The 25,135-nt window shown below is 38.0% G+C and overlaps 1 protein-coding gene across 10 annotated transcripts in view; it reads right to left on the bottom strand.

Moving 5' to 3' along the window:
- CDC42SE2 (CDC42 small effector 2) overlaps nucleotides 1-25,135 on the bottom strand; it is a 107,254-nt gene that overhangs the window by 48,652 nt on the left and 33,467 nt on the right. For 9 of the 10 annotated variants that reach the window (XR_004900577.1, XR_004900579.1, XR_004900576.1 and 6 more), the window contains one exon: nucleotides 3,356-3,680. Coding sequence is in view for 6 of the 10 variants with exons in the window: in XM_036014838.1 (XP_035870731.1) it covers nucleotides 3,356-3,409 (54 nt within the window). In the remaining 4 variants the exon portion in view is untranslated. Of the gene's footprint in view, nucleotides 1-3,355; nucleotides 3,681-13,903; nucleotides 13,915-25,135 lie in introns of those variants that run through there. The other variant, XM_036014842.1, reaches the window with a different exon arrangement.

Below are 25,135 nucleotides of genomic sequence, written 5' to 3'. Positions count from 1 at the left end.
AATGGGAGCCATTTTTTAAGTAAGCCAGAGCATTCTGTTCTTCTTAATAAAGGCTACTCTCATGAAAAACTATTTCACCAGCGCCTGATCGACTGGGGTTTTTCCAGAAACTAGCCCGCTCTGGGGAAGAGAATTACCCAATCCTAGCCCACAGTCTACTTCCATGTAGGGAAAGAGAAATACCCAACTCCAGCCCCTCTAGCCTTTTTTTATTGTACCAAGGAGTAAAAACTAAAACAAAACTGAGAAGTACTTGTGTCCATCACAGCCCAGGGGCACAGGCTCACTAAGACTGAAACCCAAGCACAGCATCCGTAAAGCCTACCCTCCCCCAGCCCTCCCATCAACATATACCAGGGGAATATTTAAGAAGTTTCTAGAGAAACCCAAACACAAACATGAAGGAATTTCACCCTCTGACACCTACAGCTACAGCAACAGTGCAGCCTACCCCTAACCAGATAAATGTAAAGCCTCGTAATACAGGCCTACTTACCTGAGTTCCCTTTACCCAGTAGTATCATGTCTGACTTTCAACGAAAAATTACAGGCACACTAAAGGCAACGTGGCAGCAGGACTCAAGCATTTCATAATCTTCAAAAAATGTTGAGAATGTAATTGTTGGTAATGTCATAGATAATAAATTATACACAATAACTTAAATGCAGAGGTGAACATACAATCACTAAAATATACGTTCATTTTATGCTTAAGTAAATTACAACCTGTCCCTTCACCGACAGGAGAAGCCAGGATGCTCAACCACCACTGACACCAACTGCCGTGACACTGCAGCGATGCTGCAGATTCCCACAAACAGAAGGTTCACAGATCAGAAAAAGGCAAAAAAGTTACTACGTGGACATATTTAGAAAATACACAGTGTTTAGTAAGGTGTCTGGATAAAAAAATTAGTGTATAAATTATTAGTTTCCTATACATCGGTAAAATCCAATTAGAAATGTAACAGACAATTTCATGCAGAATAGTAATATAAATTCATAAAATATCTAGAACAAATCTAACAAGAAATGTGCAAAACTTACATAATGACATTTTTAAGCCTCACTCAAGGAATACGGAAAGGTCTATACAAATGAAGACATATACCGTGTTTCTCAATGAGATGACTCAATGCTAAACATGTCAATTCTCACCCAGTTACACTCTGAATTTAAGCAACCCTAAACACCCATAAAAATGTGCATTATTAAATATCTCATACAAGGAAAAACACAGAGAAATAATAAGGACCCATATAACAATCCAGCTTAAAAACATGACTTATCAAGAGTTGAAAAAAGATCTGTAGAAGAGATTTTTTTCTCTGAAACAGCAAAATACACTAAGTAACAGCAGCAATTACAACAGTATAGAGTGGCATAGGTGTACACACATGTACAAGAAGAGTAAAGTAGATTTCAGAAATAGACTGAAATATACAAAAGCACTGTATTTAATGAAAAGTGACATTTCAAATCACTAATAAAGACTGGCTATGTAATGAACTGTCTTTAAATAGCTGATTAGCATGAAAGTATAGTTAAACCCCTACCCTCACACCACACAAATCAACCAGTCTTCCATTCTTCATGCATCAGAGTTAAATGTAAGAACCAAAATTGTACGAGCAGTGAACAGAAAGATGGTGGATAAATAAGGAGCACCAGGAATCTGCATCCTCTCCCCAACAACTGCAGGGGCAGAAGCTGCCTGATACAAGTATTTTTAGAATTCCAGAGTCTGTTCAAGGCTTACAACTCCCCAAGAAGGACTGGCAGGTAGGCCACAGTTCATTTCAGTCCACACCAGCCCTTAGCACAGCAGCAGTCACCGACAGCCATCCCCTGCTGTGTTCCCACAGCAGCTTGCACACAGCTTATGGAAGCCAGAGTGGGCAAAAAGGACCCGGTCCTCCACATACCCGTTTCTGATCACAGAGGAGCAGAGAGACAGGCAGCCACTGGCCACTGTTGGTATACCTTCCCACACTGTCGCAAGCTGCCCTCATCTGGCTGCGGTGACTTCCAAGGGATTGAAAAAATCAGCACCTGTTCTTTACCCCCACCCTTCCTTTTCTCCCCTTTTGGGAGCTAGACATAACAGACTCAGACATGCAAAAACAAGTGCAAATATGAAGAAAACTAGAAAGTAACTGTGCATGCCCATAGAAAGGCAAATGACCTTAAAATTACACCTCATTCATTCTTTTATGTTATTACAAACAAAACAATAAAACATAAATTCACTTATTCAGCCAGCCAGCAGGTAAGAGATTCTCCAACGTATTAGATTTGATCCTTTAGATACAAAGTACCTATGGTCAGAGGCCCTAAAGAATTAAAAAATTGGGTGGGAGAAACTAGAGAACAATTATTATGCCAGAAGCTCTGTGTGCCCTGGCTGGTGTAGCTCAGTGGATTGAGTGCAGGCTGCGTACCAAAGTGTTGCCAGTTTGATTCCCAGTCAGGGCACATGCCTGGGTTTTGGGCCGGGTCCCCAGTGGGAGCCAGTGAGAGGCAACCACACACTGGTATTTCTCTCCCTCTCTTTCTCCCGCTCTTCCCCTCTCTCTAAAAATAAAATAAATAAAATCTTAAAAAAAAAAGTAAGGTCTGTGCTATCAATACCATAGAAAAACGAACTAAAGAGCAGGTGGAAACACAGATGTATAGTCACTACATCAGAAGACAGCTGGGGAAGGGTGTGCAGAGGCGACTTTTGACCCGGACGAACAGAAAACCGCAGGTTGGAGAGCAGGATTTCAGCAGTGGAGTAACAGTGTGTGCATCGTTTAGAAGGCGCAAAAAAGTGGGGTATGTACCAAAAATAGACCACTTACTATCTAATATGACTCTGGGCAAAAAACTGAATCTATTTCAACTTAAAAACAAGGATAATGGTATCTTCCTCAAAGGGTTGGTGCGAGGAAAATGAGATGGCAAATTGAAAAGAATGTGAGTGCCATCGGGTTGGGCTGTCACATTCCCCACCTCCCACCCCACCCACAGGCCCAAGGCTCCCTGGGCTGTTTGACCTCAAGCAAGGCTTCCTCCTCTCCCTTTTCCCCCAGAAGGCTTCCACTCAGTAGACGAGCACAACCTTCCCAGTTGTGTACAATGGTCCAGGCCCAGCACTTGACACATAGCATTTACTCAAAAGACATGGATTTCTTTTTTCTTTCTTCCTTTTTTTAAAAGCAGATGTTCAGAGTTCCACTGAACTACTTAATCTCTGAGACACTGCTTAGAACTGCCCTGCAAGCACCGCCAGGGTGCTGACTCTCACCGGAGCACCAGCGGTGCGTTCCCTAAGCACCCCACCCAATCCGTACGTGGATCACTTCATACTTACAGGCTGAGGCTGTTCTGCAATACAGCAGTTGAAACACAACCAGAATTCACTCATGCTTACAGTCCAAAGTAAAAACGAGCACCAAGGAAGTTTCCAAATCTCCACTCAGGAAGCTTCAGAAAGCACGCTCCTCAGTATGATCGATGTCCAATGATGTCAAAAGAATAATTTTATCACTTCTCTGTGTTTTTGCTCCTGAAGTCAAGTATCTTATACAGTCAATTTAATTAAGAAAAAGCCAAAATGTTTCCTTTTTTTGCTTATGGTTCTACAGAGACTCGTTTCTGAACCACCAGGAAGGTATAAATGTTGTCTTGATTCAGGTCTAGAAAAAAAGAAGAGTAAAAGAAAACAAGTTACTTATCCTTAGAAGCTTTTATTTCTTAAACCTGTGATAAAATTAAGAATAAATTTCCCCAAAAATTAAACATTGAAAAAAATTGAGATTTTTAATAAACTGATTCAACAATTTTTTTCAAGCCTTTTTTGAGTACCAGGTGTTAGGGATACAGTAATGAAAAAGACAGAAATCTCTGCCTTCAAAGAGCACTTTGTTTTATGACAACAAAGGTATAAATTATTGTAATATTTTTAAATCACCAATTCAAACACCATGATTATCAAACAGTCTCTGATTCCAAAAAGAAATACTGATCATTTTCATATAGGTTTCATCAATCGAGTCCTTTGTTCTCAAAGACAGCCCAGACAGTAACTGGCAGAGCGATCACCTCTTTTTAGATATTTGCAGTTATAAGCTATACTCATCAATAATTATAAACCTAATTATCCTCTTTCCACTGAAATTAGAATCGTACATGAAAGATATACGGTGGTTAGATAAGCCTTCATTTTGGATCCAAATGCTAGGTCCCTCCCCCCCCACCAGAATGAGTGTCAGTCAGAACGCTTTACCCCCCAAGGTGGCTAGCCACACTGCGTCAGCCAGAATCCAGGCCAGGTCTATAGCCATACCACCGTGAACGCACCCGATCTCATCATAATCCATGCCAGGCAATCTTTATCTGGAATAAGAGAGCAAATCTACCTTTTCTTCTTCCCTGACAAGCTGTAGGCTTGAAGGTGACCTTAGCCAACCATGTTCCAAACTGCATGCAGAAGATGGGGCTGAGATTACAATGCTGACAAGCAGCAATGAGAGAGGATGTCCACCTCCAGCCATCCCTAAAACCAGTTGGACCTGTACGCCTGAGGTTTGGTTTCGTGAAGTGACAGCTCTCCCTCTTAGCCTGAAGCAGGTTTTCATCACCAGCAGGCTACAACCATCATGTGAAGATGTCCAGAATACAGCTGGATATACGGCTCGGAAGCCAAGGAATCTTGGAATCATCAGCAGATTATAACTGAAGCAACGAACGCCAAATTCTAGGTAGAGCAGTGTAATGAGAAGCAGGGGCTCTAAGGAATAGCAGCATTTAAAATAGGGGAGAGAAAGAGGAGTCTACAATAGAGGATGGGGTGCTATCAGAAAGAGGAGGGGGAGAGCCAGCTAACGTAGTGTCACTGCAGCCTCTTGAAGAAGGAAGTGGGTAACCTTTTAACTGCCTCGAGACAGCGAAGACTGAGCACCACACCCTGGAGTGTGCGGCAGACACTCGGTGGCCTGGCTGCTGCAGTTTCAGTGAAGTAGTGCGAGCAGAAATCGGATGAGTGGGTTGAGAAGTGAGTGAAGAGAGGGAAGCAGAGTTCCACACAGGTAGAAAATGTAAGAATACTGGATGTTATGTTTCAGCAAAGGTAGTAGGTAGAGGAAGGAAAAAAAAGCCATTCTTGAAATGAAAAGATCAAAGACCAAAGATGTATTAGTTTGATCATTCAAAGTTAACATTTTTTGCTCCAAATGGTAAAATATAAATCACATATTTATAAATTTTTGAAATAGCTGTCATTTATTTATAAGCTATGTCCTCTATAAATTGATAACAGATACAGGGTCACATAACCCTGAGCATTAAGTGAAATAAAATGATCCCCAAAGTCATGGCTGAACTTGGTAGGATAGAAATGACAGCTTGTGCAGGTGAAGATCTTTAGTCAAGGTAGATGCATGCATGCTCAAAATGTCGCAAATGTGGGAGTAATAACGCAGGAACCTGGGACCCTGATTCTATGAAGTCCACAGGACAAGTCTTCTAACTACACAAAAATGGCACGTTAAGTTGTAAGTATATGTTTAAGGAGGAAAATCAGAAAGAATAAAATTCACATTCTCGACCTAGTTAAAATGCAGGCCCTGGGATACCTATTTTTAAGCAGGGATGAACATTCCTCATCTCACCCAAACTCCAAAACAAGGAAGTCGCAGTCTTGAAACTGGCTTTATCCACTGAACTGGGTAAATACTGTGGAAGTTTGTAAGAAAAGAACAGAATGTTTCACATATGTCCTTCCTAGAAAGAATATAAGAGCGAAGGTCTAAATTCTCAAGGCCATGAACATCATTTCAGTGTTGCTACTTAACAAGTATAATTTCTCCCTGAATCAAAGACCTTGACCAGTAAGAATTCATTGTGAAATGAAATCTCCTTTAACCAATTCTGTTTGAGAACAAATATGCCTTTGTTTGAAACTGAAAATTCTTTACTCATCATTGCTGTTGTAGCACATTCAGACAAGGAGCTAATTTTCAAATCAACTATACTTAAAATCGGGTGGTATTGTCTGATTTGTTCCACCATATTTTCTCATCTGTACATAAAATTATCTCCACCTTCAAATATTAATTTTATGTTGGGGGTGCATTTTCTTTTTTTAAATATATATTCCATCTGTTTAATACTTATAATTAGTAAATGGCTTCCTAATTTATAATCCATTATACTTTATCACCCCACATTTTCCTAAATTCAAATTTCCTTCCTAATTAAAGTAAAACTACTCCTTATTTTGAGAATTTTAAAACATGTATTTTCCTACCCCCATATACTGTGAAAATGAAATTCACAATATTTCCTCTTTTTTAAGTTTAGTATAAGAATGACTGCTTACAACACAATAATTTGTGCTTCTATTTTCATAGATGAGACTACAGAAAGAATATACAGCTTTACTTAAATATTTCCACCTAGAGATCAGATCTGCTGAAATGTATATTCAAACCAAGGGGATGTTTGCAACTCCACAGGTTTCTATTAAATAAATATACAAATCTTAAAATGTTTCAGACATGCCTTAGAATGTCATACCAATACATTTTCCATCTTCTTGCTTTTCTAAACAAACTTCCTTTATAGAATTTTTTCAAAAGTGTATATACTTAAAACATTTATATATAAACACCTTAGAGTATTGAATTAATCACAAAAATTTCAACACTGCCACTAATAATATACTAACAGTTACTTTCACTTCTTCAGATGAAAGTTGCTTAAAACATGTCATTTTGAAACTTTATACTTTTTTAAATCTTAAGATAACAAAAGGAGTGTTACTTTGCAACATCTGAACTTGGCTTTAAACACAGCTCAGCACATTCCGCACATAAATAAGGGCTCAGACTGGTCTTCTGCACCAGAGAATACTTTTTATTTATAAAAAAACTGTGTATTTATTCTTACATGTTTAAACCTCAGTCACCTTCAAAGTACTCCCCATTTGATGCAGTACACCTATCAAGACGTTTTTTCCACTGCTAAAAACTGTTTTTGAACTTGTTGATTTAGATGCCTTTTAGTACTTCTGCCATTTTTTGTTTCACCTCTTCCACATCGGCAAAACATTTCCCTTTGAGGACTTCCTTTTTTCACCCAGGTTAACAAAAAAAATGTCACCAGGGGTGAGACTGGGTAGATAGAGTGGAACATGAGGGTCATGCAGTGTTTAGTCAAATACTGCAAAACTCTCAGTGTGGTATGGGCAGGTGCGCTCCTAAATTACCCATCACAAAGTAGGCAAATGTGTTGAGTCTTCCCCCAAAAAACTCATGAAGCCAGATGCAACCTCTCACAATAACACCAGCTGGTACACAAATACAGATGAGTTCCTAAAACATTCACCTAGTGGGGGAATCCTGTATTACAAGGAGCCCACCTTCCAGAAGAGAATTCCAGTTTTAGGGGGTTCCCCCCTTCATAAAGGTCAAAGATTACTTTACTGGCATGAATATCCACCAGTCCCAGTTACTGTGCTGAAAGATATCTTTTGCCTATTGGGTTGATTTGGCCCTTTCATTAAAAAATAAATGACTGTACATTTTGGGTCCATTTCTGTGCTGTCAGATTGCATCAGTCCATTTGTTGACCCTGTGTCTGTGCCAGCACCACCCTGTCCGCACTGTGGTGCCACGACTTGAAGTCCTGTAGTGGTAAGTCTTCCAAATTTCTCAAGACTGTTTGGATTGTTTGGGTCCTTCCTATCTCCATATACATTTTAGAATCAATTTGCCAATTTCTACCAAAAATTCTGTGATTCTAATTGGGATTGCATTTATTGTAATGATTATTGGAGGAAAATTACACTTTATCAATACTGAGTGTTACAATCCATTAACATGGCATCTCCAGAGTTTAGTGGTTTTCAGTGTACAGGTTTCTCATGCATTTTGCTGCATCACTTTTTAACTTTGTTCATAGCTTTCATGTGGAAGCTTTAAAGTTGTATGTAGTCAAATGTCATCACAGCAGATGGGTTTACCGTACTTACGGCTTCCCCTATCCTAGGACTATAACACTGTCACCCCAGTTTCCTTCAGGTTTACTTTCATAAACTGATTTGCTGTTAATAGTTTGTTTATAGGAGTGCTCAGGAAACATTTTCACAGTCCACTCATGCTTTTTCTTTCTGACATTTTCCCTCTTTATTAAAACTCAAGTGTTTAAAAACAAAACATATCATTATGGTGCAGGTATTAGCAAGAATATTTTATTTACTCAAGCCTGAGTTTGTAACACAAGTGCACAGAGGAAGAGTAATTACATGAAAACTACTCCCCCATTCTGATACCCACTCTCTTCTCCCCCTTGTATGAGACTATCATGTTTATCTTCCCCTTTCTCTAACAATCTGCCTCCTTTTCTTTTCCTGCTACTTTTCTTCTTTATTTCAGTGTCTCTCTCCCTTTATCTCCCCCCCTTTCCATCTCTTTATCCACCCTCCTTAAATCCTTCTTTATCTGCCTAGAGTTAGAAATAACAATGATGCGACACACAGTAGGTTCTCAATGTTAAGTTGATGGACTGAAATCTACATTACCACTCTAAACTTTTCTCCTGAGTCTAACCACCTGCTGATGAACATCTCATATGGTCTCCCAGGTGCCTTAAACACAGCATTTGTAGAATTGAATTCACTGTCTTTTTCCCACATGATTCTATGTCACCCTTCAAATTCAATCCTAACACCTGCAGTTCTCTGAATAAAACTATCCTGTAAAATGCTTTCTTACAAATCCTTTTAAACAAATCCTTACTGTTATTCAATATTATATAAGTACATAGAATTTTTTAAAATCAATTAGTAATAAGAAGCTATTAAAAATGGCAAATCTGATTCAAATCCCTCTCTTCATTTATTAGTGGCAATTAATTTGCCAAGGTGTTTCTTCTGATATTTATATGTAAATTATGCTGCTGTTTTTTTATTTTTCTAGTTTTATGATCTAGTGTTGACTTTTTTTTACACTAAATAGATTATGGTAACACAGGTTAATAATAATATATAAATTTCAGGTATACGACTTTATACAACATGACATCTTTATACTCTATTCAGTGCTCACTACCAGAAGTCCAGTCTTTCTGTCACCTTGGAGGTGACCTGACTCCCCCTTATCCTTTGCATCCTCTCCTCCAAACTTCTTTCCCCCTGGTAACCACCCATCTGTTGTCTGTATCTATGAGTTGGGTTTTTTTGTTTTGCTTGCTGCTTTTGTTTTACATCCCAAATATGAGTGAACTCATACACTCATATTTATTCTGATATATATACTCTGATATATATATATTTATCTTCCTTTTTCATTTGACTTATTTCACTGAACACAATACTCTGGAGATCTACCTGGCATGTAACTGTAAATGGCAGTATTTCATCTTTTTATGGCTGAGTAATGTTCCACTGTATATGTGTGCCGATTCTTCTTTATCCAACAACCATCAAAGGACAGCTGGGTTGTTTTCATATCCTGGCTACTGTAAATAAAGCTTCATGTTATTTCTTAAGTCACCAATTTTAAATATAAACCGACTTATTAAAATAGATGAGGCTGAGTCTCCATGTCAACATCACCTCCTACCGTCATCATCATCATCGTCGTCGCTACTAGAATAATTATAATTTGGGGTTGAATCAGCAGTATTCAGTGTTTATGGTTGCCACTGCTGAGACAAGTAACATATTGGAATTAGTTATACTTTCTTGAGTATCTTTTGTTTTCCCTGAATTAATAACCGCTGAGATCTTCATTTGCTTAGTTTTCCTATGTATTTACATCAGAACCATAAAAGACCTCAATTAGATCCATAAAAGACCTGTCATTTCCAAATACCTCAACATATACGCAGATGCACTATTTCAGACTGTCTGGCTTCTTCACAGAACGACCTGGCCCCTGGCTCCAACCCTGACTCGCTGTGCTCCAAGTATGTTTCCTCAGCTCCTTTCCTAGCCTGACGTCGTTTCTGAGGATCATGCCTTCCCTCTGTTTTCATCATCCTCAGCTTATTTTGTAAAATCATGTACTCTGGTGGCTCCTTAAGAAAGAGCACCTGGAAGGAAAAATTTTAAATACCTGCATTCGCCATCTGATTGATCATTTGGCTGACTACAGAAGGCCAAGTTACAGACCTTAAAGGCCAAGTTACAGACCTTAAGGCACTGTTTCAGCGCCTGCCACCTTCCAGACTCGGCAGCCTTTTCACTTTCTCGCCTTCGTAGGTGATGTGTTTTTCCCTTCTCTGAAAGGTTTAAAGAGTTTCTCTTTACTCCTGAAATTCTCAAATTTCATGAGATGTAACTCGTTTGGGGCCTTTTTCGTTCACTATGCTGGGGACTGGATGAACTCTTTCAAAATAAAGAATGATGCCCTTTAGTTCAGAAAAATAGTAATTTTGCCTATATCAGTACCTATATCACTGAGTTTTTGTGAGAATTAAACAAAATATTTATACTTAATACATGTAAGTGCACAATGATGTTGATTATTAGTATTTATCCACATTTACCAATGTGTTCGATCACCGTTGCTTCTTGCCTCTCAATCCTCCACCCTTTAAAGTTCAACTTCCTTCTTCGTAAAGTATATTTTAAGGGTTTTTTCAATAGTATGCACACTTTTTTAATAGTCATCTGCAAGTAGTTAAGTTTTCAGTTGCTTCTGTAATATTGTGGAGTTCTGATTTTAATTTTGAAATAATTTACTTATAGAAGAGTTGCTGAAACAAGACAGGAATCTCCCATGCACCCTTCACTCAGACACACCGACTGTTAGTTACCACGATGTCTGTATTTTCCCTTCTTCTTTCATGACAGTTTAACTATACATAGGATTCCCGGTTGACTGTGCTTTTCTTCCAATCCTTTGCAGATGTTATTCTGAGCTCTATTTCTGCTGCCGAGAAACCAATTGTTCACCTAATTTTTGTTATTCGACTGCAACCTTCTTTTTTATGTATGGATACTCTGAAGACTGAATTTGAATTTCACTCTCTAATTTTATAAAATCTCTAGTTTCAGATTTATTTCTATTTATTTAGGATTCTTTCACTTGTTTCTACTCTGCTATTTAGCTTTTGCTATTAATATTTTCATTACTTCAATATTCAAAGTTTTCATTTTAATAAATTTTATTTGTATCTTTTACAAATTCACATTGGTGTCTTAAGTCTTTCATTTAGACACTTTAAATAGACTTAATTTATAGTAGTTTTCTGATTATTCTAAATCAATTCTTAATCTTCTAATTAACTTTATTGGATTGTCTGCTAACTCTTCCCTCATACTGAACTGTTTCCTTATAATTAACTTACAGTAATTTCATCTTGATTGAGAGGTTGTTTTTCTATAAAAGTCCAGGGCTTCTTCATTAGGGAAGACTCCCCAAAAGCAATTTGCATTCGATAGTGCTCAGACACCCACAAGGTGAAGTTCACAAATTCAAGTACATGTCTTTTTTTGTTTTTAGATTTTAGTTATTTTTAGAGAGTGGGAAGGGAGAGAGAAAGAGAGAGAAACATCAAAGTGTGGTTGCCTCTCATGCACCCCCTACTGGGGACCTGGCCTGCAACCCAGGCATGTGCCCTGACTGGGAATCAAACCTGAGATCCATTAGTTGGCAGGCCAGCACTCAATCCACTAAGCCACACCAGCCAGGGCTCAAGTACACATTTTAATTTAATTTCTTTTCTTAGATTCTCATACCACATGAATAGTACACATTTTTATTGCACACTGGTGTGTAGGTACAAGTGTGCAAAGACAGTATGATGTAGTGGTTTAGAACATAGACTGAACTGGTCAGCCTAAGTTCAAATCCTGGTTTCCTCACTCACTAGTTACATGATCTTGAGCAAATAACTTCACCTCTGTGTGTCTCACTTTGTTCTACAAACTGGAGTATACAGTTGTCTCTACCTTGAAACTTTATGAGAGGACTAAATGTGCAAACTTAAATTGCTTAGAATAGTGCTTGGCACATGAGTTTAAATAAATGTTAATACTTTGTTACTATTATCTCATCATTACATAACATTTTTCTCTCCACCCAGAGAAATGAGCAGAGACAAGCTTCCTTGATGCTTCCATAGGCATGTGGACAAAAAATGTTATAGTCAGTCTCCCTTTCTTAGATGGAGTAGCACACGTATGAGAATACATGAGCCTATTTATTATAATTTGTGTTAAAAATGGTAAGTGAAATAGGGGAAGTATTAAGGTAAACAAGACTGATTTAAGCCATTTAAATTAGTCCTTTTGACAGCAATGGCATATTTCCCTCCAAATGTACATATAATTTATGTCTATGCATAAGATTAACGATATAGATGGTTTTTCAATGGATAGTGGAGTTAGTAATTTTAATTCAGCTATCAGTTGTTAATTGTAAAAATTTTTTCATATAATAAACTATATTTAGTTGGGTTTTCTCTTCTTAGTCTAAGGCCCTGGATATTAAAGGATTAAATTTAGAAGGGAATGCTTGCTCAATACCTACTTACTGCCTGTACTGGCTGCCAAGTCTGTTTTGCAAAGGAAAGGATGATGAGAGGTAATTAAAAGGCTTAAGAATGAGATGGAATCCCCTATCAATCTCTTGGGGATGTGAAAGTCAACTGAACACAAAGTGCAGTCACTGATCTGGGTGTGGAACCAGGCAGATACCAGGCTTTGATACTGGGCTTCGGATGCATCCCCAGAGAGAAACAAGATCACTGTGATTTGCCTTTGAGTCCTACCTGCTTTGTGACACCTGCTTCAGGACTTTTGTTACCTTGATATTTTCCCTGAATAAATGAGGTATTTTCAGCTGCCACTGATATTTTTGGCTAGAAGACTTTTACAAGATTAATTTGTTATGACAACAGAAGTATGTCATGTTTTTTAAAGAGCTCTCTTAGTTGCATTAAATTTCTGCACTTGAACACTGCCACAAAAATTAACATCAGACTGTATTATCAAAGTACCTAACACCATACCTGGTGGAAGGTAAGAGATGCCTTATGTTACTAGGTTTTCAAGCTTTCCCTCAAGGCAAACATGAAACAATACTGAGTCTCTAGCACCTGACACAAACTGTCATCTAAATTTAAAATGGTTCAAAGATTTTTCTTGTAAAAAGAGAACTAACGATATCCACAGGAAAGAAGTTTAGCTCAAAGAATTACATATGTAAACAATATCTTTTAAGTTCCAGATAGAAGTGATGAGCATAAACAAAAAGCTTATATTTTACTTATATATTCCTCATCTTTAGCAAGTTGAAGATAAACAATGACTATACCTATGACAAATGTTTGCCCAGTGCTAAAGATTAACCAGACCATACAATTTATGTGCAGCTTTGGAGCTCTTGGTCAAACATAAACTGTTTTTTCAACAGCTGCATAGGTCTTCATATGGCTGACTCTAAGGCTAAGTGAGTGTTCCCATTCTTAGGGTATACAGTGAAAAGAAAAAATTATGTAAAAAAAAAATAAGCCCTATATAAAGTTATATGGGGGTAGAGTGGGATATGGAGAAAATCTTTTTTAAAGATTCAACAAATATAGTGCTATAAGCTTTATTGCAAAAAAATAAAAATAAATCAAGTTTTACAAATTAAAAAAACTAGGAACCCTCATAAAATAAATAATGTTTAATTGGATTTCTGGTACTCAGAAGATAAAATTTACATTTTAAGCTTTGGACAAAGAAGAGCTGATCTTTTTCACCCAAAAAGGTTTTATCTTTTAAATCCACAAATGTATACTACTATCTGAATTTTTAAAAATCCCAGAGCCCTGGCTGCTGTGGCTCAGTGGAGTGAGCACAAGCCTGCTAACTAAAAGGTTGATGGTTCGATTCCTGGTCAGGGCACGTGCCTGGGTTGTAGACCAGGTCTTGGGGGCACGCAAGAGGCAACCAACAGATATTTCTCTTGCACACTGATGTTTGTCTTCGGCTCTTTCCCTTTCCCTTATCCTCTAAAAATAGTAAATTAAAATTAAAAATCCTAGAATATATCATACTGAAACCTTGCCGAGAATTTTACAGAGGAAATAAGAAAGAACAAAATTAAATCAATGTTACCAACTGCAAATAGGTACCTGGTATCTTGTATCGACCTGTGTTCTCTAGGAGCACATAGAAGTATATGCTGCCTTTAGTCAGAATGAGTTTGTATTTTTCCAAAAGAAAAATCAGTAAACTCTTCAGTGAAACATACTACAGGGAAATTAAACTCATGGGCACTCTTAAAACTCAACATGTCTGTGTGCTGAAGTAATACAAAAATTCAACTGTCAAAGGGCAAAACTTGCTGTTACCTTTAACTTTAAAAAAAGTGTTATCAACACTGTAAGTGCATTTATATAATTATTTTAAAAAACATGGTAAAATTACATTCCCCCAAATTAAGATATTTGCATATTTTCAGTGATCTTCAAAACATCTTATATAAAATTACTCAAATAAATCTGCTGTTCCCCTTGTATAGCCTGAACTTTAAACACATTAACTTTTTAAAAGTAAGATATTTTACTAAAATTAAGAAAAATTAACTTGGAATTTATATATGATATTTAAAGATACATTCTGCACTACATACCAACACAGAATATCCAGACAATATGAAAAAGAGTTAAAAGTCTCTGAAAGCATTAATGGACTTGACTAAGGACCATTCCGGGTTGTGAATACTGTTAAAGAAAAGGTAAAAGTATATCTAAGTGGAATTCCAGTCGATGGCTAAAAGCTATTGCCCTTTTTGGTTACCTGGAGAAAATAGCTTCAGGAAAAAAATATTTCACTATCACCTTTTATCTTCCAGCCCAAAATAAAATGTAATATATTTCTATAAATAGTGTTGGATGTTCACATGTAAACATAAAATGATATTTTAAAATATCATTTATAGCACGATAATCTCAAAGACAATAGTTAAACAAGTTCAATTTGAGGACAACACAAAGAAAATATAAATATCTGAAGTGTTTTTATCAACTGAAAAAAAGTTTTCCATTGCTATGTTAAGTGTAAACGCAGTGTAGTATCAGTGAGGAAATTAAAAAGTACACACGCATTTGTCTCCTTTTTTGTATTTCTCTTTGAAAATTATATGAGGTGATCAGTAACTCTGATACCACCTCTTAACTGGATAACAAAAACAAACTTCAGTGTATATTTTAACTGGAAGACTTCACCATACGTATGTCTGTGTACATGTGTATGTATACAAGATACGGTTGAGCAATCAGTATGTACTCGGCTCTGGGAATACAATGGTCAACAAACAGAAAGTAACTCAAACAGAGCTGAACACTTCAAAAAATTTATTACTCACTAACTAGGTTAATATAAATACATAGTATGCACCTTCTGTAGAGTCGCTTTCTATTTCATTTGTCTACTTCAGAGGTAATTTGTTTTTGAGTTCCACGCAATCAAGTCCCAGGACCCTGACAAGGAGAGCCCGACACCCAGGCATCCACAGTCTGGGGCACCTGCTTCAGGCCCTGATGGAGGCAGGTAAGACCAAAATTTCAATTACATGGACAATAACTCTAGGTTGCTTAAGGCTCAATGAGAAGGTGGAAAATTAGTCACTGGAATGTTTGCATATGTCACAATAGAAGGTTAATCTACTGCAATTAAACACATAAAAAAATCAGCGGAAGTGAATGTTTTTGTGCCACATCACACATTGGGTTTTCAACCATTCTTTTTTTTTTTTTGTGCAGAGAACACAGTGACAAGATCTCCTATTTGAACATGCTGATGGAGTGATTCTTCCTACGACTACGAAGTCTCCACAACTACACTGTCCGACAGGATGGGGCTCTGCCTCACGACTAGCACACAGTCCAGATGTCCTTTAATGCATACCTATCATGGTGAGAGACAGGGTGTCCTCACAACTTTGAACTGCCCTGAAACAGCAGCCACCCAAGTTCCCAGCGATCACACTGATTCTATCTGGGCAGTATATGTAAAAAGAAAACTGCAATTGGAATCACCTGTTCCTTGAGGAAACGAAGGCAATCAATCTGGCTGCCATTTCAACCATCAATGATGATGATATGCTACAAAAGGTCAGAGGGGGATTTTTTTGATGTAGTTTAAAACAGAATCATTTTCATATACAAATTAAAGCTTGAAATAATGAAAAGCTTTGATAATGATGATATCATTTCAGAAATAGAGAATACTAATCAGTTATCAAAGAACATAAACTATTTGTGATTTATAAACAAATCATAGTGGGTAAAATGAGAAATTCAATACTCATGGATTCTCAATTCTATTTTGTGAGATATAAGTACACATATGTGTATGTGTGTGTGTACATAAAATCGGTGGCAGAAACTTTCACTAGATTATAAAGAATGGTCCAACTAAATGGTAAATCCCTGTAGAGAAGGGAGGGCCACATATTACTATGCACTCTCATGAATACTATCTCCAACAGGTTAAGTATTACCCTTTCTTTGGAAATGAGGAAACCACAGCTCAGACACATTAATTAAGTAACCTGAAGACAGACCATTTTCTCAATATTCTTTTTTTTTACCATCTAGTTCAATGCTACCCTAAATTACATTTATGACATACTGATTTTGACAGCTCCATAAGCAGATCCTGAATTATTATATCTCTTACAGCACTTGACATGCCAGTATTTGCACACACACACACACACACACACAAACCTTAATGAATGTAAAACATACAGTAGTAGGGAATTTAGCACTGGAAGACCTGTGTTCAAAACTAGATTCTACCATGTGAGTCTTCTGTTATGATGATTATATCAATTTTTCAGGATTACTATTAAGGCAGGGTCAGTTTCTCTATGATTGGGGCCAAGAAATCCTCGTGGGGGGACTGTCCTATTCATTGTAGGATATTTAACAGCATCCCGCCCCGACCTAGTAAATTTGAGTAGCACCCTCCCTACCAGTTGTGACAACTAAAAATGTCTCCAATCACTTGTCAAATGCCCCTGGGAAGTGTTTTCCCCCTCCTGAGAACCACTGCTGAAGGCAAAGATATTATTAAAATAAACTGAAAAAAAAAAAAAAAGTATATTATTTCCCTCTATTCCAGAGAATCCCCTTTAGCTGGAAGAAAATAAGGACGAGATCCCCTGAGCCAAGCCTCTAAAACACTCCTAAAAGCAGCAATCAGCAACACAAAATTTTAATATATTAAAGATGGCCACAAATTCTTAGTTATTCCTCCAAATGAGAGACAAATTCCTACACTGAACTCAGGTGACCTTATTAACTAACTCCCTTGCCCAGCAGAAATAGGCTGACATCATGTCGTGGAACTGATAACGGCATACAAGCCTCATACTTTCTGCTCAGAAGCCCAACCACTGTAAGACAGTCCTGCCGGGAAGACACATGTGCAGGCACACGGGCCCCAGCTGAGCCCGGCCTCCAGCCTTCTCATCCAAAACGTCGGACACGGGAATACAACTGCCTCGGATCCTCCTGTCCAGCCCACCTGCTCCCTGAACACTCTCCAATGACCTCTGTTGATGCCACATTTAAGAGACAGCTGCCAAGATCTGCTCAAATTCCTGACCCTCAAAATTGAGAGAGATAATAAAAGTTGTTTTAAGCCACTAATGTTTGAGGTAGTTTGTTTTCATACAACTTGTATATATTTTATATGAGTATACTTTTCAATTAAAGATTTGATGTGTTTTAAAGGAAATCTTTGTATAACTATATTGACTTAAAAGAGGTAATACAATTCCTATCAATGTGACAATCACAGGCTTTCAGTCCCTTCCTCCAAAATAAAGCCTGGGGCAGGGAAAATTTGGATTCCAAGAATAAAAACATCAGGAACAATAAAAACAAAACTGATGGGGGATGGAAAACAAACTGCTGAACTTGTCCCAGAAGAAACTGGTAACTAACTAACCGCCAGGAGCAGAAGGCCGCAGAGCTAGGAAACAGGTGAGCTAGAAGCATTTTAGATTGTGCCCCATCATCTCCCTCCCCGGCCAGCTGCAGCTGTTGTCAGCAGGACAAATCAGGACAGCCTAAAAGCCCTAAGGGGAAGCTCAGAAAAACAGGTACAAAGTGAACAGCTATCCTTTTGGCATTCACTCTTCCCAGCCCTTCCCCCCAGGAAAAAGCCCCTCCAGAGTTGGTAGTGAATCACAATGTAAGAAAACTACCTCTTAAAATAAGTATCACTTCTTTCTAAGAGTTTACAACCCAAACCCTGATCAGAAGTTGCCTCATCAGCAGCAGCCAACAGGAAAATGCAACAGCCATTCTGTAGTGCCAGGTGGCTGGTTGACCTGGGACTCGATCAAGCCCTCCCTCCTTAAACTCACCTGGACGGACACAAACTAAAATCTGGGTGTTGGCCATTCTTAACATATATTATTAGATTAAGCAGATAATGCTGCACCCCAAGGGACCAGTAGCTTGGTAGCCAAAATAAAGACACACTTGTAACACAAAACTACTGTAAAAGACAGACAATACACTAAACACCTCCCAGCATCTGAAGCAGAACTACTGGACTGGACACCAGAATGCACACCTGGACAAAGGGACAAGATCAGTACTATGAAGTCACACAAGAAACCATGAGAATGAATCAAGTGAAAATACTAAGTATGAAAAATAACCACCCAGATGATAACAGGAGTTCCAAAGGGGCAGGGGGGGAGGGGCAGTAAAACATTTCAAGACCAAAAAGAAAAAAAAAATTTACAAAATAGAGAATAACTTCCCCAGAACTGATGATAAAAGAAGATTAAAGGGCTCAAAGAGCCAAATAATATATAAGAATAAAATTCATTCTAGAAAAATCAAGAATACTGTGTAAGATGGTAGGACTTTTAGAAAATATTCAAAAGTGTCCACAAGTAACCCTGAGTAACCCAGAAGAAAGCAAAACACCTGCATGGACAGAAAAGCTGCACTGCCACACCTGTGACAGGAGGGAAGCCCGGACACAGCCTCCACACCTGACAGTCAGGTAACCATGTTATGTTTCAGTAATGAATTACGTAGTGTTGAAAAAAAGAGAACATGCTAAGCAAATTTTATTATCTGAGGGAACTTAAAAAGCCCAATATCCATGAGAAACTTACATTAAAACTATATTCAGCATTTAATTTAAATTACTAAAACTTAAAAATTTTTTAAAAATTTGACAAACTTAGTAGCTTGTGTTTTGAAAATGCCTAGACTTCACTAAGAATGGGCCAACAACAATTGCATTTTAGATATAATTTACACAAATAATAGCTTCCAAGAGTAGTACTCAGAGTATTTTTACAACAGAGAAGAATATAATGTAGCTACTCTTACTGAGTGAGCATCTTATGACAGCTTTTGGACTTTTCAAATAACAAATTATGGTGTGGAAAATTTCAATACCCATTCCGCCAAAGAAAGTACTGGTCTTATTTCTACTCAGTGCTTTATCTTTTCATCAGTTTTATTAGCTCAGCTCACACGAGACCACTGCCTGCCTTGACTTCTGGAATACTGCCCCAATTCTTCCCTCTCAGGCCTGACTGCCAGGGCTGCAGCTGCACCACCAGTTCTGATTAAAATGTAAGTCTTTGAAAGAAGGTCTACGGCAAGGGATATAAAGGATTTCATTATCTTTTCTCAAAACTCACAGGGAGGATTAAGCCCAAATCACACCAACACTTGCACCCTTTTTCACTTAACACTTTATCTTGGGAATCAGTAATAGCAGTAACTTTTTAAAACTGCCTCCCTCAACTTATCATATGCATATAACTAGTTTCAAATAGATGGGCAGTTGAGTTATATCTGATCTTTACTAACTACAAGCATACTGGAAAGAATCTTGCATATTCACATATGTGGACTCTAAACCTACAGAATTTATCTGTGGGATAAATTGCACAAAACTGATGGATCAAAGGGTTTGTATATTTAAGTTTTGACAGATTTCCCCAAATCTTCTAAGATAATGTACTAGCCAAAAAGAAAGGACTCAAAAAGTCCTGTTAAGTGACAGGCAACCACCAGAAACCAAGTGAAGAGCCCACTCTGACAACGGCCAGCTCAGTTTGGGCAGGCACATCGCAGCCCTAGGCCTCTCTCTGTAAGTCTCAAATTCCTCTGCCCAGAAATCCACTCTTATTCTACAGTTTTTGACTGAAATAGCTTTGTTCAGATCAGCAACAGTCACGATTTTTAACCACATTACGTCAGCTCGCCTAACACAGTAATTGTTTGCTTTTGCGTAGATACATCTCTAAATCTGGGAAAATGCAGAAATCAATATAGAAATGATGAAGTAAACCAAAACCTACCATATTAATACTTTCATGCTATCAAATACTTGTAACAACTTATAATTTATTTTAGGCTCTACTTATGTGAGACAAGAAAATGTGATGCACTAAATTTGTAAGTTTAATTTATTGGACTTTTAAGAATTATTTAAGTTTTAGGGGAGATTTATTTGCTTTACTGGTAAATCTGCTTTGCTAACTGCTTGAAATATTTGAGGGAATCAGAGAAATGTAACTATAACTTACCCGATGGAATGTCTAAGGTAAATAATTAGGAATAAAAGTACTGGTCAATATTTAGCAGTATTTACTCCCTCCTATGCAGCATTAAAACCCAAAGACAATACATACAGCACTGAACAGTGAGTTTTATGGGTCAACCATTTTTAAAGAGAACTTCAGAAAAAGAGAGGTAACCACAGAATATGGTCTTCGATGTACACCAGATCAAGACATTTCACTTTAATTCCATTCCCTATAATACAGCATTCTTCAGTGAATATGTACCATAGGTCCTCAAATAACATAGTTTCATTCAATATCATTTAGTTAAAACTATGGATGGGGGGGAAAAATCGATTCCCGGCCGAGACTACTGTCTATGCAGTTGGCATGTTCTCTCCAGGTCTGCGAGGGTTTTCTCAGGTCCTCCGGTTTCCTCCCACATTCCAGCGGTGTGCCTGAGAGGTGGTCTCAGGGTGAGTGAGTGAGTGAGTATATGCGTGTGGTGCACCCTGCAATGGAACGGCCTCTAGTCCAGGGTGGGTTCCTGCCTTGAGCCCTGAGCTTCGGGAGAGGGGAGCCTCTGGCCACCCATGACCCTTAACTGGAAGAAAAAGGTTGGAAAATAATGATCTTACTTCTTTTTATTAATCTTTTTACATTGTATGTATAGCTCACACTTATTTCAATATTGACTATTTGAAGTGTTTTGGTTCTTTATTTAGAAGTTTGGTGACATTTTTGTGATCACAGATATGCCAACTCTTGTTTTTTATCAATTAACCTGTGGTAAAATTGGTTTCATTATATGTCATTCGCTTAAAGTAGAAATTGCCAAGAAACTATCTACAATGTTACTTGAGGACTTACTATATACTAAAGGCATTCACAAATATTATTTAATAGTAATAATAAATAAAAATAGGTATCTTAAATGTGACTACTTCTTTCAAAAAAGAATGGTGTCTTTTATAAAAGCATGTCATCAGCCCATATAGCACAAAACAAGCAGAGCATTTTCTCATGCTGCCCCAAAAAACAGTCCTCAATCAAAACCACAAAAGAGCTGTCTTATGATTTCTTCATGGAAATCATGGCCTTTACAATGAGGACATACAGCAACTGCTACAATAAAATGCAGGTGCTGTGGTAAGGATTATCATACATTCTATGATCAGTGGCTGAATGGGGCCAACATTAAGGCCACAGTTCTACTTACTTAAGCATGGTATAGCCCCTCACTGTGGCAATTATTTCCAGATACTTCTACCCTGGACTATTAACCAAATTAGTCTCCATTCCTTTACACTATGAAACTGTTATCAGACTTTAAAGATATTCTCTAGCTATAGATAAAGGCAGATAAATTTGAGGTTATACTGACAAACTGAAGAGCTAATATCTATTATTCTATTCCCTGAAAATCTCCCAAGCTCCTTTCCTTCTTTATAGATATTTACAAGTTAGGATAGGAGAAAACTCAGGGGCAATGTTTGAATGAATATCCCATTCTAACCTCTGCATTTTCTTTTTTAAAAAAATATTTCATTTTTCAATTGCAGTTGACATAAAATGATATATTAGTTTCAAATGAATAACACAGTGATTAGACATTTACATAACATACAATGGGATCACGTCATAGGTACCCATCTGACACAGTAGTTATTAAAATAGTATTGACTATACTCCCCATGCTGTACTTTACATCCTTGTGACTTTTTATAACTGGCAATTTGCACATCTTAATCCCTTCCCTTTTTTCACCCAAGCCCACAACATCCCCTTCCATCTGGTGACCATCAGTTTGTTCTCTGTATGTATGTTTCTTTGTCGGTATACTTTGTTTAGATTCCACATATAAGTGAAATCAGATAGCATTTATATTTCTCTGACTTACTGCATTTAGCATAATAACTTTAGGTCCATCCATGTAGTTGCAAATGGCAAGATTTCATTCTTTTTACAGCTCAGTAAAATTCCATTGTGTGTGTGTGTATATACCATATCTTCTTTATCCAATCATGTATCCATGGACACCTAGGCTGCTTCCATGTTTGGGCTATTGTAAATAATGTTGCAATGGACATACAGATATTCATGTCTTTTCAAATTAATGTTTTGGGTTTCTTCAGCCAAATACCCAAGAGTGAAATTGCTGGGCCCTTCTTTTTCTCTTGCTATACAGCCTTTGCTTTAAAGCCCCCTTTGTCTGACACTGCTACCCACGTTTTATTTTTGCCATTTCTATTTTCATGAAATGTCTTCCTCCATCCCTTTACTTACTTTCACTCTGTGTGTCTTTCCATCTGAAGTGAGTCTCTTGTAGACAGCGTATGTAAGGGTCTGTCTTGTTATTCCATTCAGACACTCTGTGTTTTCTGACTGGCGCATTTAATCTATTTGCATTTAAAGTTATTGTTGATAGATAGGCAGTTCTTGACATTTTGTTATTTATATTTTTATCTTTTTTTTCCTTTAAAATTTCTTGTAATACTGGTCTGGTGACAATAAACTCCTTTAGTTTCTTCTTGTCTGGGAAGTTATCTGTCCTTCAATTCTAAATGATGGTCTTGCTGGATAGAGTAATCTTGTTTGTAAGTCCTTGCTTTTCATCACTTTGAATATTTTGTGCCAGTCCCTTCTGGCCTGCAAAGTTTCTGCTGAGTAATCAACTAACAGTCTTATGGGAGCTCCACTGTAGGTAGCTAACTGCTTTTCTCTTACTGCTTTAAGATTCTCTTTTTGTTTTTAAATTTTGCTATTTCCATTATGATGTATTTTGGCATGGGCCTCTTTTGGCTCATCTTGTTTGGGATTCTGTGTTTCCTGGACATGTATGTCTACTTCCTCTATCAGCTTAAAAATTTTTCTATCATTTTTTCAAATATGTTTTCAATTCCTTCCTCTCTTTTCTTCCAGTACCCCCACGATGAAAATGCTGGTATACCTGATGTTGTCCCAGAGACTAAAACTATCCTCATTTTTGGGAGGGGAGTTCTTTTTGCTGTTCTAACTGGGTATAATTGGGTGTTTTCTGCTTCCTTATCTTCCAAATCACTGCTCCGATGCTCTGCTTCAACTACTCTAACTGTTGATTCCCTGTAATGTATTCTTCATTCCCACTATTCTACTCTTCATTTCCAATGTGTTCTTCCTTATGTTTCCTATCACTTTGCTGAAGTTCTCACTAAGTTCACTTGCTCTTCCCCTAAGTTCATTGAGAATCCTTACATTCAGTGTTTTGAACTCTGCATCTGGTAGCTTGCTTGTCTCCATTTTGTTTAGTTCCTTTTCTGGGGTTTTGTTCTGTTCTTTTTTTTTTTTTTTTAAGATTTTTATTTATTTATTTTTAGAGAAGGAAGGGAGGGAGAAAGAGAGAGAGGGGGAGAGAAACATGAATGTGCGGTTGCTGGGGGCCATGGCCTGCAACCCAAACATGTGCCCTGACTGGGAATCAAACCTGCAATGCTTTGGGTTCGCAGCCGCGCTGTTCTGTTCTTTTGTTTGGGGCATCTTTGTCTCCGCATTTGGAGACAATTGCCCCCCTGTGTCTGTCTCTGTGTATTTGGTAGAGCTGCCATGTCTGCAGTCTTGGTGGAGTGGCTTCAGTAGTACACATCCTGCAGGGCAAGGGGCACAGCCTCCTTGGTCACCTGAGCTAGGCTTTCCAGGCGCGCCCCTCCCCCACCCTATGTGGGCTGTGTACAGCCTCCTGTTGTTGCTGAGCTTTGATTACTGTTAGTAACTCACTGTGAGGGATTTACCCCCAGGCTGATCGGCTGAGAGGGCTGGCTGCAGTCACCATGGAGGATTTGCTGTGCAGGGGCCAACCGCACAAAGTAGGACTTGCTTCACTGAGGTTCTGGTGCCTACTGAGTCTACCCATTGAGTGTGTTGCTTGTGGAGGTAGCTGGGTGGTGCTTCAGCATGCTCGGAGGCTGTACACTGGGTGCTCTGGCTCTGGGCCTCTCGGGAGAGGAAGGCGAAGGTCAGGGGCCACCTGGCATTTATGTGTTGGGTTTAGAGGTGCCTGGGAGAGGCCAAGCTGACAACCAAGACCCAGAGCTTAGGAAAAGGTATAGGGTATGCGGAGACCAGATGCTGCATGTTTGAGAGATTTTAGGAAAGTCAGCAACATGAGTTAAAACAGGCCATTTGTATCTAATTTTCTATAATGTGCACATTTCCTCATTCTCTCACATTTGGTAAACATATTATTCTGTGTGTGTGTGTGTGTGTGTGTGTGTGTGTGTAAGTACCTAAACCTCTAGACAACTTCTAGTTGGTAACTACAAGATGCTATCAAGACAGAAGGGAAAACTGGTAGGATCAGAAATCAGCCACATGACCACAAAGCCAGGAAACCACAACTTTTAATCCTAAATGTATTTTGTGGGGTTTTTCCATGTCTAAAATTGATTCAACATTTTCTTATCAAAAACTAGCCAAAACATAGGCTACCAAGATGATTCACGTAATCAGATAATTATAAAAATTAACTTATTCAACACAGAGTCATTAAACACCTACTACATGCTAGGCCTACATAAATAAAAAAAAATTAAATATGTAAAATAAAGTAAACATAAGTC

Source organism: Phyllostomus discolor, chromosome 13 (genome assembly GCF_004126475.2).
Source record: "Phyllostomus discolor isolate MPI-MPIP mPhyDis1 chromosome 13, mPhyDis1.pri.v3, whole genome shotgun sequence".
NCBI classification, from domain to species: Eukaryota; Metazoa; Chordata; class Mammalia; order Chiroptera; family Phyllostomidae; genus Phyllostomus; species Phyllostomus discolor.
The sequence above is the reverse complement of the archived record's forward strand: the minus strand, read 5'-3'. Positions and strand labels throughout refer to the sequence as shown.